This window comes from Phascolarctos cinereus, unplaced genomic scaffold, assembly GCF_003287225.1.
Source record: "Phascolarctos cinereus isolate Bilbo 61053 unplaced genomic scaffold, phaCin_HiC Scaffold_1;HRSCAF=81, whole genome shotgun sequence".
In the NCBI taxonomy this organism is placed as follows: domain Eukaryota; kingdom Metazoa; phylum Chordata; class Mammalia; order Diprotodontia; family Phascolarctidae; genus Phascolarctos; species Phascolarctos cinereus.
In genome coordinates this window covers 218,612,393-218,629,483 of record NW_027555514.1, presented here as the reverse complement: position 1 = coordinate 218,629,483, position 17,091 = coordinate 218,612,393, and the positions used below count along the sequence as shown (strand labels likewise).

General features: G+C 38.0%; 1 protein-coding gene across 1 annotated transcript; it reads right to left on the bottom strand.

Moving 5' to 3' along the window:
* Positions 1-5,813: 5,813 nt before the first annotated feature.
* On the bottom strand, positions 5,814-6,758 carry LOC110203012 (olfactory receptor 6C1-like). The gene has a single exon (XM_020979449.1). It carries the CDS (start codon positions 6,753-6,755, stop codon positions 5,814-5,816), a length of 942 nt encoding a protein of 313 aa, XP_020835108.1. The 5' UTR covers positions 6,756-6,758.
* Between the last annotated feature and the right edge of the window lie 10,333 nt (positions 6,759-17,091).

The following is a 17,091-nucleotide window of genomic DNA, read 5'->3' as shown; positions in this document are numbered from 1 at the left end:
GTTCTGTTTCTAGATTTTTTAGCTATGTGCCCAATTCATTGACCTCCTCTTTTTCTATTTTATTTATGTAAGCATTTAGAGATATATAACTTCCCCTATGGACTGCTTTTGCTGCATCCCATAAGTTTTGGTATGTTGTCTCATTATTGTCATTCTCTTCAATGAAATTATTGATTGTTTCTACGATTTGTTGTTCGACCCAATCATTTTTTAGGATTAGATTATTTAGTTTCCATTTATTTTTTAGTCTATCTTTCCATGGCCCTTTATTACATATAATTTTTATTGCATCATGATCTGAAAAGAATGCATTTAACATTTCTGCCTTTCTGCATTGGATTGTGAGGTTTTTATGCCCTAGTACATGGTCAATTTTTGTGTATGTGCCATGTACTGCTGAGAAAAAAGTATATTCCTTTCTATCCCCATTCAGTTATCTCCAGAGGTCCATCATGCCTAACTTTTCTAATGTTCTATTCACCTCCTTAACTTCTTTCTTGTTTATTTTGTGGTTAGATTTATGTAGTTCAGAGAGAGGAAGGTTGAGGTCCACCACTAGTATAGTTTTCCTGTCTATTTTATCCTGTAACTCCCTGAGCTTCTCCTCTGAGAATTTGGATGCTATACCATTTGGTGCATATATGTTTAGTACGGACACTACTTTGTTGTCTCTGGTGCCTTTTAGCAGGATGTAGTTTCCTTCCTTATCTCTTTTGATAAGATCTATTTTTGCTTTTTCTTTGTCTGAGATCAGGATTGCTAACCCTAATTTTTTTTTTTACTTCCTCTGAAGCATAATATATTCTGCTCCAGCCTTTTACCTTTACCCTCTATGTGTCACTCTTTTTCAAATGTGTTACCTGTAAACAACATATTGTAGGATTATGGTTTTTAATCCATTCTGCAATCCGTTTCCATTTTATGGGAGAGTTCATCCCATTCACATACACAGATGTGTCTTTTTCTCCATCCGTTCCCCCCCATTTGTGCTTTTCTTTCTCCTTTTTCCTTCCCCCCCTTCACTAGTGATTTGCTTTTGACCACTGCCTCCTTCAGTCCCTTCCCTCTTTTATTATCCCTTTCCCTTTTCTTCCCCTTTACTCTTACTGCTTCTTCCCTCCCTTCTTCCCCCCTCCCTTTTCTTACCCCCCTCTCTTTTCTTTCTCCTTTACCCTTCTACCGCCTATAGGACAAGTTAGATTTCTATACCTAACTGATTATGTTATGTCCTTTTTGAGCCAAATCTAATGAGAGTAAGGTTGAAACAATGCTCACACCCCCCTTCTTTTCCTGTGCTGTAATAGGATTTATTGTCTTTTCCTGTAATGTAATTTACCCTTGTCTGCCTCCTCCTTTCTCAGTACCTTTTCTAAGACCCACATTGATCTACTTATTTGGATCCATTTAACCCACTTGATTAGATTTTTTTTTATCATTACATCAAAGTCAACTAATATCCACCCTCTTTATGTATACTCATTTAACATGGTGTAATAAGAATACAGTTCTCAAGGGTTGCAAGTGTTATATTCCCTTGTAGGGATTTAAACAGCCCCCACCATTAACAACATATTGTATCTATATGTCCCATTTACCTTTTTATGTCCTTCTTGGGTCCCGTACTTGAAGATCAAATTTTTTCTTGAGCTCTGGTCTTTTTATCAGGAAAGTTTGGAAGTCTCCTATTTTCTTTAATATACATCTCTTCCCTTGAAAATTGATGCTCATTTGTGCTGGGGGGTTGATCCTTGCCTGCATTCCAAGCTCCTTTGCCTTATGGAATATCATGTTCCATGCCCTGTGGTCTTTTAATGTAGAAGCTGCAAGGTCCTGTGTAATCCTGACTATGGTTCCATGATATTTAAATTGTTTCTTTCTGGCTGCTTGCAGCACCTTTCTCTTTAATCTGGTAATTTTGGAATTTTGCTATTGTATTCCTTGGCATTGTCAATTTTGGATCTCTTTCAGGGGATGAGTGGTTGATTCTTTCTATGGTTATTTTCACTTTTGGTTCTAGGACTTCCAGGCAGTTTTCTTTTATGCTTTCCTGAAAGATACTGTCCAGGCTCTTTTTTTCATCATGATTATCAGGTAGTCCAATAATTTTTAAATTGTCTCTCCTGAATTGATTTTCCAGGTTGGTTGTTTTACTGATGAGGTATTTTACATTTTCATCTATTTTTTCATTTCTTTGTTTCTGTTTGATTGATTCTTGCTCCCATAGAGACAGTAGTTTCCATTTGTCCAATTGTAGTTTTTAACAGATTGTTTTCTTCTGTTAGTTTTTGTCCTTCCTTCTTCAATTGGCCAATTGTGGTTTTTAGGGACTTGTTTTCTTCAGTGTGTTTTTTTTCCAATTGGCCAATTGTATTTTTGAAGGACTCTTCTACCTCTCTCATTTTACTATTAAAATCCTTCTTGAGCTCTTCTAAGAAGGCTTTTTGGACTTCAGACCAGTTCATATTCCCTTTTTTTGTTGTTGCAGATGTGGGTTTGTTGACAATGTTGTCCTCTTCAGAATTTCTGTCTTGATCTTCACTCTTCTCATAATATGAATCTATGGTACATTTCTTTTTACTCATGGTGTTTCTTTATTCCCTGGCCTTTAAAGAGATTGAGATCTCCTGCTGGGGGACAGAGGGCACTGACCCAAGGTTCTTGCGTTGGGAGCCTAGGTCTTGGTCACTGGCTTTGTGTGCTGGGGCCTCTTATGTTGGCGATTGGAGCCTGTAGGGTTTTGGCAGCTTACATCATGTTGGGCTGCAATCAGCAAGGCTGAAACTTTCAGGCAATTCTAGGTTGCCTGCTTTTCCTTTCTTTTAGCTTTCTTCAGCTCCTTTTAGATGGGTGCTGCAGGGTGTTTATCTGCCTGGAGCCCCTTGTAATACTATCTCCCTCATTTCTGCTAATGCACTTGGAGATTCCTTTGAGGTGTAGTGCCTAGGCACCTGATGTTTTCTGAGCTGGTTTCCACAGATTCCCCCTGCCCTCACTGGGGCACTGGGAGGTTCAGGTGTTGGTGTTTGCCTGTTCTACCACCTGGGCTTCAGGATTTCTTCACAACTGGAGGCTGCAGGGCTCGGACAGCTCACCTGGTGTTGGTATTGAACCAGCAAGGCCAGGGCTTTAGGAAGCCTTTAGGTTGTTTTCTTCACCTCCTTTCAGATGAATGCAGAAGGTATTTATTTGCCTGGGGCCCCTTGTAGTTCTGCCTCCCCTATTTTTGCTGAGACACCAGGAGACCCATTTGCTGGGCTGTTGCACTGCTGCTCCCAGTCTTTCTTCTAGTTCAGCTGTTCCAGGGTTTTTTTCTGGGATGATATTTTCTGGGTTTTCAGAGGTTGATAGGGGAGAGTGAGGGCGATAAAGCAAATACTTCTGAAGAAGGACAGGGTGAAAAGAAAGAATAAAATAAATGGTAGGGCAGGATAGGATTAAAGGAAATAAACTTAGTTTTTCACAACATGTCTACTATGGAAGTGTTTTGCACAACTGCACAAGTATGACCTATATTGAGTTGCTGGCCTTTTCAATGAGTGTGGGTGGGGAGGGAAGAGGACAGAAAATTTGGAACCCAAAGTTTTAAAAACATATGTTTAAAAAAATGTTTTCACATGCATCTGGGAAATAAGAAATACAGGAAATGGGGTACAGAAGTCTATCTTGCCCTACAGGAAAATAGAAGGGGAAGGGGACAAGAGAAGGGGGGAAGAGATAGAAGAGAGGGCAGACTAGGGGAAGGGATATTCAGAATGCATGCCATCTTGGTGTGGGGGGAGGGGTGAGATGGGGTGAAAATTTGGAACTCAAAATCTTGTGGAAGTAAATGTTGAAAACTAAAAATAAATTTATATTAAAAAATCTAAAAAAATTTAAAAATTAAAAAAAAAATTCACTTGAGTATTTGAGTAAGAACAGCAATCTTCCACTAAGCAATCAACTGTAAAGCTTTGTCTAAATATGGAGGTAAGGACTTCCACTTCCGGGAAATAAGATGGCGGAGTAAAATGATAGTCACTGTCACCCTCTCCTATCAACCTCTGAAAACCCAGAAAATATCAGCCCAGAAAAAAAAAAAACCCAGAACAACTGAACTTGAAGAAAGACATGGAACAGCAGTGCAACAGCCCAGCAAACAGTTTATCCCAGTGCCTCAGCAAAAATAAGGGAAGCAGCACTACAAAGGGCCCCAGGCTGATAAGCACCCTGCAGCATTCCTCTGAAAGCTGAAGAAAGCAATCTAGAGTCTTCCTAAAGTCCCAGCCTGGCTGATTTCAACCCCAAACCAGGTAAGCTGTCAGAGCCCTACAGCCTCCAACTGTCACCCAGGAGGAGATCCTGAAGCCCAGGTGGTAGAGTAGGCAAACACCAACACCTGGACCTCCCAGTGCCTCAGTGAGGGCAGGGGAACTGGTGGAAACCAGCTCAGAAAACCACCAGATGCCTAGGCACTACACCTCAAAGGAATCTCCAAGTGCATTAGCAGAAATGAGGGAGGTAGCATTGGAAGGGGCCCCAGGCAGATAAACACCCTGCAGCACCCATCTAAAAGGAGCTGAAGAAAGCTAAAGGAAAGGAAAAGCAGGCAACCTAGAATTGCCTGAAAGTTTCAGCCTTGTGATTCCAGTCCAACATGATATAAACTGCCAAAACCCTACAGTCTCCAGTTGCCAACATAAGAGGCCCCAGCACACAAAGCCAGTGACCAAGACCTGGGCTCCCAACACCAGAAGCTTGGGTCAGTGCCCTCTGTTCCCCAGCAGGAGATCTCAATCTCTTTAAAGGCCAGGGAATAAAGAAACCATGAGTAAAAAGAAATGTACCATAGATTCATATTATGAGAAGAGTGAAGATCAAGACAGAAATTCTGAAGAGGACAACATTGTCAACAAACCCACATCTGCAACAAAAAAAAAGGGAATATGAACTGGTCTGAAGTCCAAAAAGCCTTCTTAGAAGAGCTCAAGAAGGATTTTAAAAGTCTAATGAGAGAGGTAGAAGACTCCCTAATGTGAATTCCCTAGTGTGAAAATATGTTTGATAGGAATGTAAATGTATAGTCTATATGAGATTGTGTGCTGTCTTGGGGAGGGATGGGGGAGGAAGGCAGAGAAAATTTTTAAACTCAAAAGCATATGGAAGTGATTGTTGATAAATCAAAATAAATTAACAAAATAAATAAATAAATAAATATGGAGGTAACATTGACATGTTAAATGCTATGATATTATAAAATAAGTTCTAGCAGATCTTACGTTTTGTGATCCTAGGTTCTGTAAAACCAGAGAAGCTTTGATGAATGTCTTCATAATGAAGAGGTTTATCAACAATAAGGCATGTATAAAGTGATGATTCATTTTTGGGAAGGGACATAGCAACTCAAAGATCATTTCTTTAGCCATAGTTGTATCATGATACAAATTCTTTAAAGGAATACCCACTTCTAAAAATGAAACAACCAATAAGAATTTATACTACAGATATTTATTTTAAATTTATAATCTACCCACTTTGTGTGAGGCACTGTACTACATGTGGGGGATATAAATACAGAAAATTAAATAATCCTTATCCTTAAGGAGCTTTTATTCTGTTGAGAGAGACAACAGGTTCATATATAAGTGTACACAAATTAAATAGAGGAGAATTTGGTGGATGAATTTGATCTATAAATTAAAAAATGTTTTGAAAAATTGATATATCTGAAAGAAAAAGTTACAAAGATAGGAAGGAACTGAAAAAAAAAACAAACCTTGGGTAGACTTTCAGAAATCTGTACTTCTCTTGGCAACTTTGTTTTCAGGTCAAAAAATCTATTCTTTTTTTGAAGAAAATACAATCTTTTGTATCATGTCCATGAAAGCTTGTTTCACTTGCTGATTCCTTAGGCTATAAATGAAGGGATTCAACATAGGGGCTACTGATGCATTAAGCACAGCAACTCCCTTGCTGAAAGAGGCTCTGTCCTTTGCTGAGGGTTTCATGTACATGAAGATGCAACTACCATAAGAAATGGAGATAACAATCATGTGACAAGAACAGGTGGAAAAAGCCTTTTTCCTTTGACTGACAGAAGGGATCTGCAGAATTGTCCAGATGATTTTTGTGTAAGAGAGAATTACTAATGCCAGTGTGAACATAAGAGTCACTATAGCCCAGGAAAAGCCCATTGTCTCTAAGAATTGTGTATCTGTGCAGGACAGCTGTAAGAGGGGAGAATAGTCACAGATGAAATGGTCAATGATGTTATCAGCACAGTAATCAAGCTGCTGCATCAGCATGAGTATTATGAAGATGATCATGAATGAAATGCACCATGAGCAGAAGACAAGCAAAGTGCAGACTCTGTTGCTCATGATGGTTGTGTAACGTAGGGGTTTGCAAATGGCGACATAGCGGTCATAGGACATGGCTGCTAGGAGGTAAAATTCAGTTACTCCCAAGAGGATGACAAAAAAAAATTGAACCATGCAGCCATTATAGGAAATGGTCTTATCCCCAGTAATAATGGTGCCCAAGAATCTGGGAACACTGGCAGTTGTAAAGGAAATTTCTAAGAATGAGAAATTCCGGAGGAAGAAATACATTGGGTTCTGGAGATGAGAATCCAGCAGGGTGAGGATGATGATAGTCACATTCCCAGCAATGCTGAGTACATAGGCCAGTAAGAGAAAGAAGAAAATGACCATTTGAATGTCTGGGTCATCTGACAATCCCAAGAGGATGAACTCTGTCACCTGTGTGTGATTTTTCATGTTTTTCTCTCTTCTTTAGTGGATCTGTGGTAAAAATAAAAGGGAACAGAACTAAAAAAAGGAAGAAATAGAAAACTTATATATCAGCTGTGCTTGAGATGCAGCAGGGAAGAAGTATTAGAATTAATTCATTCAGTCATTCAATTTTTTTTTTTTTGGTGAGGCAGCCAAGGTTAAGTGACTTGCCTAGGGTCACACAGATAGTAAGTGTTATGTGTCTGAGACTGAATTTGAACTTAGGTCTTCCTGACTCCAAGGATAAAGTTGTATACACTGTACCACCTTGCTGCTCCCATTCAAATATTTTTAATGTTGCTGTTATGTTATTATAATGGGTATGAAGGGGGTAGAAAAGATAAGTAAGACAACATTGATGTTTTTAAGGAGCTTAGCAGAGTTGGGAAGATACATACCCAAAGAAAATACAAGGTGGATTGCAGTTAAATACCATATGCCTCCAAGGAAATAAGAACTTCCTTTTTCTCCTTAACCTGTCATTTAAGGTCATCTGTAATTGGCCAGCAATCTACATTTTTAGGCTTATCTTATAATACTGTCTTTTAGACATGGTACCGTCTAACTAGGTAGAACAACTTAGCATATACTTCAGTATATGACTCAAACATTTTACTTTGCCTCCAATCCTCCTTCCTCATGGATGAATAAGATACCTATTCCCCTGTGTGTTTTCTATCCCAACTGTATCCCAATTCTATCCCATTCTACAATGTCCAATTTAAGTCTGCCTCAGTTTGCCTATCTCTAATATGAGGAAAATAACATTCCTCCATGTAGTAATAAACTTCTCTACCTCTAGTGTAGTGTACTTTACACATCATTGATGCTCTTATCATGCATCACAGTGAATTTTACATATATGTCTACTAGACTGTAGCCATGAGGGTAAGGACACATTCTCCTGTCATTCACACTTTTAATCTCTGGTTATTATCACCTATCCTATATTTCCAGGAAAGATTAAAAAAAAAAAGAGCTAAGAAAACCAAAAGGGAAAATCTGGCTAAGCTCTAGGAAGCCCAGTAAAGCTATGTAGGAAGCAAAGTTGAGAAAATTTGTTGGAATCTTGCCAACATGTCCTGAAGCTTGTATTAGAAATAGCTTTCTTGATGTCCAAATACTATCTATCATCACTTTTCCCATGTTACTTGCTTTTTAAGGAAAATGCAAAACAGTTGGAGGTATCTTTATCTATAATACAAGCATTCCAGTAAAGTTCACTATAATCTAAATTTTTATAAAAGGAGTTTATTTTTCCAATAATTTATATTAAAAAACCCACAAATTCATTTCTATATGAGGGAGAGTAGGTGATAAGGAAAGACAAATTCCTAATAATTTCTGTTGAAATTCTATATGAAAGGAATTAAAATGTTTGCCAGGGTGGGATGTTAGATAATGGAACTTAAAGTTAGAAAGGGCCTTGAAGATTATCTGATTCACTCCTTATTTTACAAATGAGGAAACTGAGCAGAAAGGTGAAGGGATTTGTTCCTAATCACCAGGATAATAAGGAGCAGATCTGGGCACAAATACCTGTTTTATAGCCAAATCTAGGGCTGTTTCAACTATAATACACCCCTTCAGTTGCCTATACTTCTGGTATCAATCAGTTTGATCTATCTATCATCTCTCTGTCTATCTGGTCTCTCTCCCTCTCTCTGTCTCTTTCTACCTCCCTCCCTCCTCTCTCTCTTTCTCTCATCTCTCTCTGTCTCTGTCTCTGTCTCTCTGTCTGTCTCTTTGTCTCTCTGTCTCTCCCTCTCTGTCATCTATCAACACAATTTCATTAAATTCTTACTCTGTGCCAAGCAATGTGCTTAGTGCTAAGGATAAAAAAAAAGTAAAAAACACGGGTCTCACCCTTGAGGAGCTCACATTCTAATGGCAGTGGTAATATGGAAACAATAATGGAGCATTTGTAATACCCTCCTTCCCTCTGCCAACTAATCTCTGGCACATATACCTAAGCATTCCCTTATTCTACACTTTCAACTTCAGGAACTGATGCTTATTTCTTTCCTTAGAGTAGGTGCCTCTGCTTTCTTTTTCTCACTCTCCTACCATAGACACTTACTACCTGTGTGACCCTAGGTAAGATACTTAGCCTCAGCTTCCTCAAATATAAAATAGTGACAATAATATTTTCTACCTTGCAGAGCTATTTTGAGTTTCAAATGAGAAAATACCTGTAAAAAATGCTTAGCACAATGCCTACCAAATAGTAAAGATGTTATATCCAAGTTTGTTCCTTTCCTTTCTTTATCTTATGTGTATCTTTATCAAGTCTAGTAGACTTGGTCTGCAATATCATACGTGCTCTATTTAAGTCTGACAATTCCTTTTGTTTAAGGGCTTCAAGTTTTATTAAATTATATTTTCTACTTTATAAGAGACATTACTTTGGTAATGATAAGGCACTATACACATATATACAGATATTCCTCAATTACCTTAACTTACTAGTTCCTCTATCACCTTAAATCCCATGGCCTACTGTTCTCTTCTACCTTGGTCACACACAGGGATAGTCATATCCTGGGTCTTATCAGTAGCTCAGTTTCATGACTTTCACTACCCTTGCTCATCAGCAGGAAAGTAAGAATATAAGGCAAAGGTTCAAGGGATAGGAGAGTAAAAGACAGGGTGGAGTTGAATTAGTTATATATAGGACTAAGATTGTAAAGATCATTACTTTTCATGGCCTTATTCAGAATGCTCATCTACCCAGATAAAATCAATTGACTTTTTCTGCTTTTTGGACCTGCATTATTTCCATTTATTTTTTTTTCTTATTCTCTTAGTCATGCTTCATATTATGCTTTATGATAATCTTTTATAGCTTCCATAATTATTTTAATGTTAGATTCCCTTCCCTATCATTTATCATAGTGTACTCAAGATTCTTTTCTATGATGTTTCTTTAGAAAATGTCAGAAAAAAAAAGAAAACCAAAGAAATCTGCAAGACTCTATGGCTACTCCTCCCATCATTATCTTCCTTTTCTTTCATGATATCCCCAGTGTTCAATTTCAATTCAATAAACAATAATTAAGTACCTTTTGTGATCATTGGGGGAATGATAGAAATATATTCTTATTATTTCAATGTTCAGGGCAGTAATTTATTTCTATATTTTCCACAGTAGCTATGTCAGGTTAATGACAGCAATAACCACTTTAAAATTGTATCCATTATCATTCATCTGATAGAAAAAAAAATTTCCCAGCTGATTCTAATGAATTTTTACGTGATTGGTTTTTACAAGGTTGTTTTATAACATTCTTCATTATTGCTTCAGGGGGCATCTTCACTGAATGGTCTGAGAAAATTTATTTCTCTTTCTTCCTATCAAGATGGGAATTGTTAGCTTCCAGCATATGATCGTTTTATTAATTCAGTCAAAGGATTCTAGAATTTAGAACTGAAAAAAAAACACCTTACTATCATTTTGTCCTTTTCCTCATTTCAAATATTAAGAAACAGTTCTAGAGAGATGAAGTCACTTGTCCTGAATCATATGGCTCCTAAGTGGCAGAGACAGAACTTAAGACCAGGCTCTTTTATTCTAAATCCATAGAATCTCACTTTCTAAGGAAAGTAGAGGAATAATCTAGTCACAGTTAATAAGCTTTTACTGAAGGTTCCTAATTCTTCATTATTGGAAGCAATAGTGGAAAGAATACTATATTTGGAGTCAAGGGATTTTCATCCAAACCTTGGTTTTGTCCTTTGGAAAGTCATACAATCTCTCTAGTTCTTCAGTTTTCTCACCTAAATAATTAAAAGGATTGAACCAGATGACCTCTGAAGGTTTTCCAGATCTAAATCTGTAATCCTATGGATTAAAAGAAAAAGAATTACAATTCTCAATACTGTTCTCACATGGGACAGAATTTAAATATATATATATATATATATGTATATATACATATATACATATATATATGTGTGTGTGTATATAGTGTGTGTGTATATATATATATTGTGTGTGTGTGTGTGTGTATACATATATATAAGCAGTTGAGAATAAAATGAAAAATTAGAGATCATATTTGATTTTTATTCTGTTATTTTCATGAATATAATTGCTATTGTGAGGACATGTCAACAACATCATGTTTAAGAAAGAACACACACACATACACAGACATACGTACACAGAGTGTTTTGCTATAATACCAACAGAAAGACAAGAAAAACATACTAAAAGAAAAAAAGAACTTACTACTTGGGCAATCCTTGATAGGTTAATGCTGAATTTTTTCCCCCAAAATATCCTATGTAACTTGCCTAAAACTGGGAAGTAATGAGTTCATGCTGACCATATGGTCAGATATGCTTCTCACACAAGTCCCTGCTTCTTCAGACACTTTCTGAGACTCCTGTTCATTGTCAGCCAATGGGGTAGGGCTGGAACCATTTTCTACCTAGCCATTCAAATATGACCTTGTCTTTTAGATTTGTAGACATTCTACTGATTTTAGCTCTGGGAAATTCTTCAACTCTATAGAGAATGTAAGGTTCTTCAGAACTCTTGATGCTGATTCTACCTTTCTAGAAATACAGAAGATATCTTTTCTACTATGACTGATACCTGCTCAGGAGTATTAATTCATTGAATATGGCAAAGGTGTCATAGAGAGGCAGGTTCAGAAGGCACTAAGGAATATAAAACCTAATCCACCTTAGCACAAGTTTGAAATAGATGCTTAGGGGAGAGTGCCCAAGAGACCAAAAAAAATAATTCTTGGCAAGCTAAATACCTAAGGATAGATAAGGCAGGTGGCCAAATGGGAATGTATAGTTATTTCCAAAACTACCCAGTGGCTTAATTATCTAATCTTATGGGATAATGTCCCTGTCCAGAATTCTCTGGAGCTACTTAACAATCTGGGTAAATTCTGTTGGTCCTTATCACCAGGAATTCTGTAAATTCACAAGAATTCCATTCCTACTTCTCATAATGCTCATTCCCCACAAAACTACTCTGTTGGGCCAAACACAAAAGACTAATCCTTAAGGGGAATTCCAACACTGCTTCTCTGTAACCTATATATTTGTTCTCATCGTTCTTTCTTGTTTTATTTTAGTGAGTACAGTCAAAAATCTCACAGCAATGAGTAAAATACAAAAGTTCAAAATTTGTCTGCTCTGCAATCTGGATTATTTAATTAGAGACAAATAAGACAGAATGGACAAATCAGTGTAATTATAACGATAGCAATGTTTTTAGTGCTTCATTTTTCAAGGAGGTCCAATGAGATCACAGAATTCTTTGTCTTTGCTTTTGTGTGAATTATATTACAGAGGTACACAAAATTGTCAGCCTCACTCTTTTGTCCAGAGTCATCAGTGTCCAATGGCAAGTCAAGCATTAAGGGACTAGGGATAGCTCACTGTGTAGTGAATGACCTTGGCATCTTCCATGTCTGACCAAGCTCTAAGTATTCCACACCCTGTTTCACCCACCTTTGTGGGCACTGGAGTAAATTCTTCTCATCTGCCCATTCCACTAGGCTTCACATGCTTGGGATAGACATCCCTCCAACTCGTTGATGGATTTAAGACCTATTAGTTACCCTCAATGTGGTTTAGTCCATCTGCTGAGATAGTTTTACCATGATATGCTCCACCTTTTGGAGCCACAGGTGAGAGTTAGATGACAGATGAACACCAAAGGTAGATGTGTAGCCCTGAAAAAAGCTTGGCAAACCATCACACCAGAGGAGATGATCCTCCCAGAACACTCCATGCACCCCACGATAGTCATATTACAAACAGCAAAGTGTATGGGAGAGGGGGACTGGATTGGAGTCAGAAAAGTGTGGACTCGAGGGAGCCAAGATGGCAGAGTGAAAGCAGTGACTTGCTTGAGCTCTCCCCCAAATCCCTCCAAATGATCATAAAAAATGGCTCTAAACAAATTCTGAAGCAGCAGAACCCACAAAAAGACAGAGTGAAGCAAATTTCCAGACCAAGACAACCTGGATGATTGATCAGAAAGGTGTATCGCGCCGGGCTGGGAGCGCAGCGGAGCATGGCGTGGGCACAGAGGCTGCAGCGAACCTGGAGCAGGCCTCAGAGGAGTGAATCTCAGGCAGCTGTGGAGGTTTCCAGACTCCTCAATCCACGAATGCCAAAGACAACTTAGAAGGTCAGTGGGAAAAGTCTGTTTCTGTCGGTGGTCAGAGAGGAAGTGGAGTTTCAGCTCCATTCCCCAAGAGCATGGCCCTGGGGGGCAGCTGCTTCCCAGCTTCTGGCCACAGACTGAGGGGGAATCCAGTGGCTGATCAGAGAGGGACTGCAGGGATCTCTTTGCCAGTGCTGAGGCAGGAATCTCTTGCTTTGCCTGTTGTGGATCTGGGTCACAGTTCTGGGTGGCAGTGCTGGGGTGAGGAGGAGCGCTGGCTGGTAGAACTTGTAGTGGAAGTGGAGAGAAAACCCTCCTCACAGTTACAGGACAGAAAGGAATACTTGTGGTCACAGGCCAGGAAAGGAGTAAACACCTCGCCCCTTATCATACCACCTTGGAAGAACTGAAAATTTACAGGTCCCTACAAGTATCTCTGAAAACAGCTACACAAACCCTGAAGCTTGGGACAGTACACTCTCCACATTGGAAGCAGACTCTTACCTTAACAAAGAGTTTAAAACTCAAGTAATTGGCTGGGATCATGAGCAAGCAGCACAAAAAGAGTCAGACTATATTATCTTACTTTGGTGAAAAAGAAGATCAAAATATACAACCAGAAGAAGACAACAAAGTCAAAGCTCCTACATCCAAAGCCTCCAAGAAAAATATGAATCAGTCCCAGGCCTTGGAAGAGCTCAAAAGGGATTTTGAGAAGCAAGTAAGGGAAGTAGAGGAAAAACTGGGAAGAGAAATGAGAGTGATGCAAGAAAATCATGAAAAACAAGTCAACAGCTTGCTAAAGGAGACCCAAAAAAATACTGAAGAAAATAACACCTTAAAAAACAGCCTAACCCAAATGGCAAAAGAGGTCCAAAAAGCCAATGAGGAGAAAAATGCCCTAAAAAGAAAAATTGGCCAAATGGAAAAGGAAGTCCAAAAGATTACTGAAGAAAATACTTCCTTAAAAATTAGAATAGAGCAATTGGAAGAGTGACTTTATGAGAAATCAAGACACTGTAAAAAATCCAAAAGAATGAAAAATTAGAAAACAATGTGAAATATCTCATTGGAAAAACAACTGACCTGGAAAATAGATCCAGGAGAGAGAATTTAAAAATTATTGGACTATCTGAAAGCCATGATCAAAAAAAGAGCCTAGACATCATCTTTCAAGAAATTATCAAGGAAAACTGCCCTGATATATTAGAACCAGAGGGCAAAATAGAAATTGAAAGAATCCACAGATCTCCTCCTGAAAGAGATCCCCAAAGGAAAACTCCTAGGAATATTGTAGCCAAATTCCAGAGTTCCCAGGTCAAGGAGAAAATATTACAAGCTGCCAGAAGGAAACAATTCAAGTACTGTGGAAACACAATCAGGATAACACAAGATTTAGCAGCTTCTACATTAAAGGACCGCAGGGCATGGAATATAATATTCTGGAGGGCAAAGGAGATAGGATTACAACCAAGAATCACCTACCCAGCAAAACTGAGTATAATCCTTCAGGGGAAAAAATGGTCATTCAGTGAAATAGAGGACTTTCAAGCATTCCTGATGAAAAGACCAGAGCTAAACAGAAAATTTGACTTTCAAATACAGGACTCCAGTGGAACATGAAGAGGTAAACAGGAAAGAGAAATCATAAGAGACTTATTAAGATTGAACTGTTTACATTCCTGCATGGAAAGATGATATTTGTAACTCATGAGAACTTTGTCAGTATTAGGGTAGTTGAAGGAAAAAATTGTATGTATGTATATATAGATAGATAGAGGGCACAGGGTGAGTTGAAGATTAAGGGGTCATATCTGGAGAATAAAATTAAGGGATGAGAGAGGATGATACTCGAGAAGAAAGGGAGAGGTAGAATGGGGTAAATTATCTCACAAAAAAAACAGAAAAGAAAAGTCTCTCACAGTGGAGGGGAAACAGGGGAAGGTGAGAGGGAATGAGGAATCTTATTCTCATAGGATTTGGCTTAAGGAGAGAATAACATACACATTCAATTGGGTATGGAAATCTGTCTTACCCTACAGGAAAATAGGGGGAGAAGGGGACAAGAGAGCAGGGGGATGATAGAGAGGAGGGCAGATTGGGAAAGAGGGTAATCAGAAGCAAATACTTCTGAGGAGGGACAGGGTCAAAAGAAAGAATAGAATAAATGGGAGGGCAGGATAGGATTAAGGGAAATAGAGTTAGTTTTTCACAACATGTCTACTATGGAAGTGTTTTGCATAACTGCACATGTACAACCTATATTGAGTTGCTTGCCTTTTCAATGAGGGTGGGTGGGGAGGGAGGAAGGAGAAAATTTGGAATCAAAGTTTTAAAAACACATGTTTATTTAAAAAAATGTTTTCACATGCAACTGGGAAATAAGAAATACAGGAAATGGGGTACAGAAGTCTATCCTGCTGTACAGGAAAATAGAAGGGGAAGGGGATAAGAGAAGGGAGGGGGGAGAGATAGAAGAGAAGGCAGACCAGAGGAAGAGGTATTCAGAATGCTTGCCATCTTGGGTGGGGGGAGGGGTGAGCAATTTGGAACTCAAAAACTTGTGGAAGTGAATATTGAAAGCTAAAATAAATAAATTTATGTTAAAAAAGAAAAGAAAAGTGTGAACTCAAACCCACTTTCTGACATAGGTTAGTAGTGTATGTAGTCTAGACTCTGCATCTTTCCTTCTGTGCCTCAGGCAATTCTCTGGGACTCAACTACAAAGCCAAAAATGGGTTATAATCTTTGTTGGTAAAGTGATTTTCCAGAGTTGAAGGTTGTTTCTGTTCACATAAAGATAATAATGTTTTGCATTTAAATTAAGTAATAAATTCTCAAATCCTCATTATTTTTCCCATAGGGATTTTCTTGAAATTCCTTTCATGATTCTTTTTCCTTTATTTTAGTTTATTTTATTAATCTATTTTGATTTATCAGTAATCACTTTCATATGATTTTGAGTTTAAATTTTTCTCCCCCTTCTTCCCCACCACTCTCCCCAAGCTGGCACGCAATTTGGTATAGGCTATACTTTTACATTCCTATTAAACATATTTTCACATTAGTGATATTGTAAGTAAAAATTAAAACCAATAGAAGGAACCATCAGGAAGAGGAAACAAAACTCAACAGAAGAGAAAAAAAATAGCAATTCAACTTCCATAGTTCTTTCTTTGGATGTCGATAGCATTTTCCATCATGAGGCCTCTGGAGATGTCTTAGATCCTTTTATTGCTGAGAAGGGCTAAGTTTATCAATATTAGTCATCTCACAATGTGACTGTTATTGTGTACAACATTCTCTTGGTTTTGCTCACTTCACTCAGCATCAGTCTGTACAAGTCTTTCCAGGTTTTTCTGAAGTCAGCCTGTTCATCATTTCTTACACCACAATATTATTCCAATACATTCATATGCCACAACTGGGGCAGCCATTCCCCAATTGATAGGCATCCTCTCAATTTCCAATTCTTTGCCACCACAAAAAGAGTTGCTATGAATATTTTTGTACATGTGGGTCCTTTTTTCATTTGTATGATCTCTTTGGGATATAGCCTTTTAAGTGCTATTGCTGGGTCAAAGGGTATGCACATTTTTATAGCCCTTTGGGCATAGTTCCAAATTGCTCTCCAAAATGGTTGGATCATTTCAAAATTCCACCAACAATGCATTAGTGTTCCAATTTTCCCATATCTTCTCCAGTATTTACCATTTTCCTGTTTTGTCATGTTGGCCAATCTGATATGATTATAGGGGGCTTTAATTTCTTCATCTGAGAACAGTCTGTTCATATCCTTTGACCATTTATCAATTGGGGAATGGCTTGTATTCTTATAAATTTGTCTTGATTCTCTATATATTTTAGAAATGAGGCCCTTATCAGAGAGACTGGTTGTAAAAATTCTTTCCCAACTTTCTACCTTACTTCTAATCTTAGTTGCATTGGCTTTGTTTGTGCAAAACCTTTTTTAATTTAATGTAATCAAAATTATCCATTTTGCTTTTCATAATGTTCTCTAGCTCCTGTTTGGTCATGAATTCTTCTGTTCTGCATAAATCTGATAGTTAAACTATTCCTTGCTCTCCCAGTTTCCTTTATATCTAAGTCATGAACCCATTTTGACTTTATTTTGGTATATGCTGTGAGATTTTGGTCTATGCTTAGTTTCTGCCATACTCTTTT

What these genes read in the sequence shown, in the direction of transcription:
- LOC110203012 (XM_020979449.1), bottom strand. Translation starts at nt 6,755, where the DNA reads ATGAAAAATCACACACAGGTGACAGAGTTCATCCTCTTGGGATTGTCA.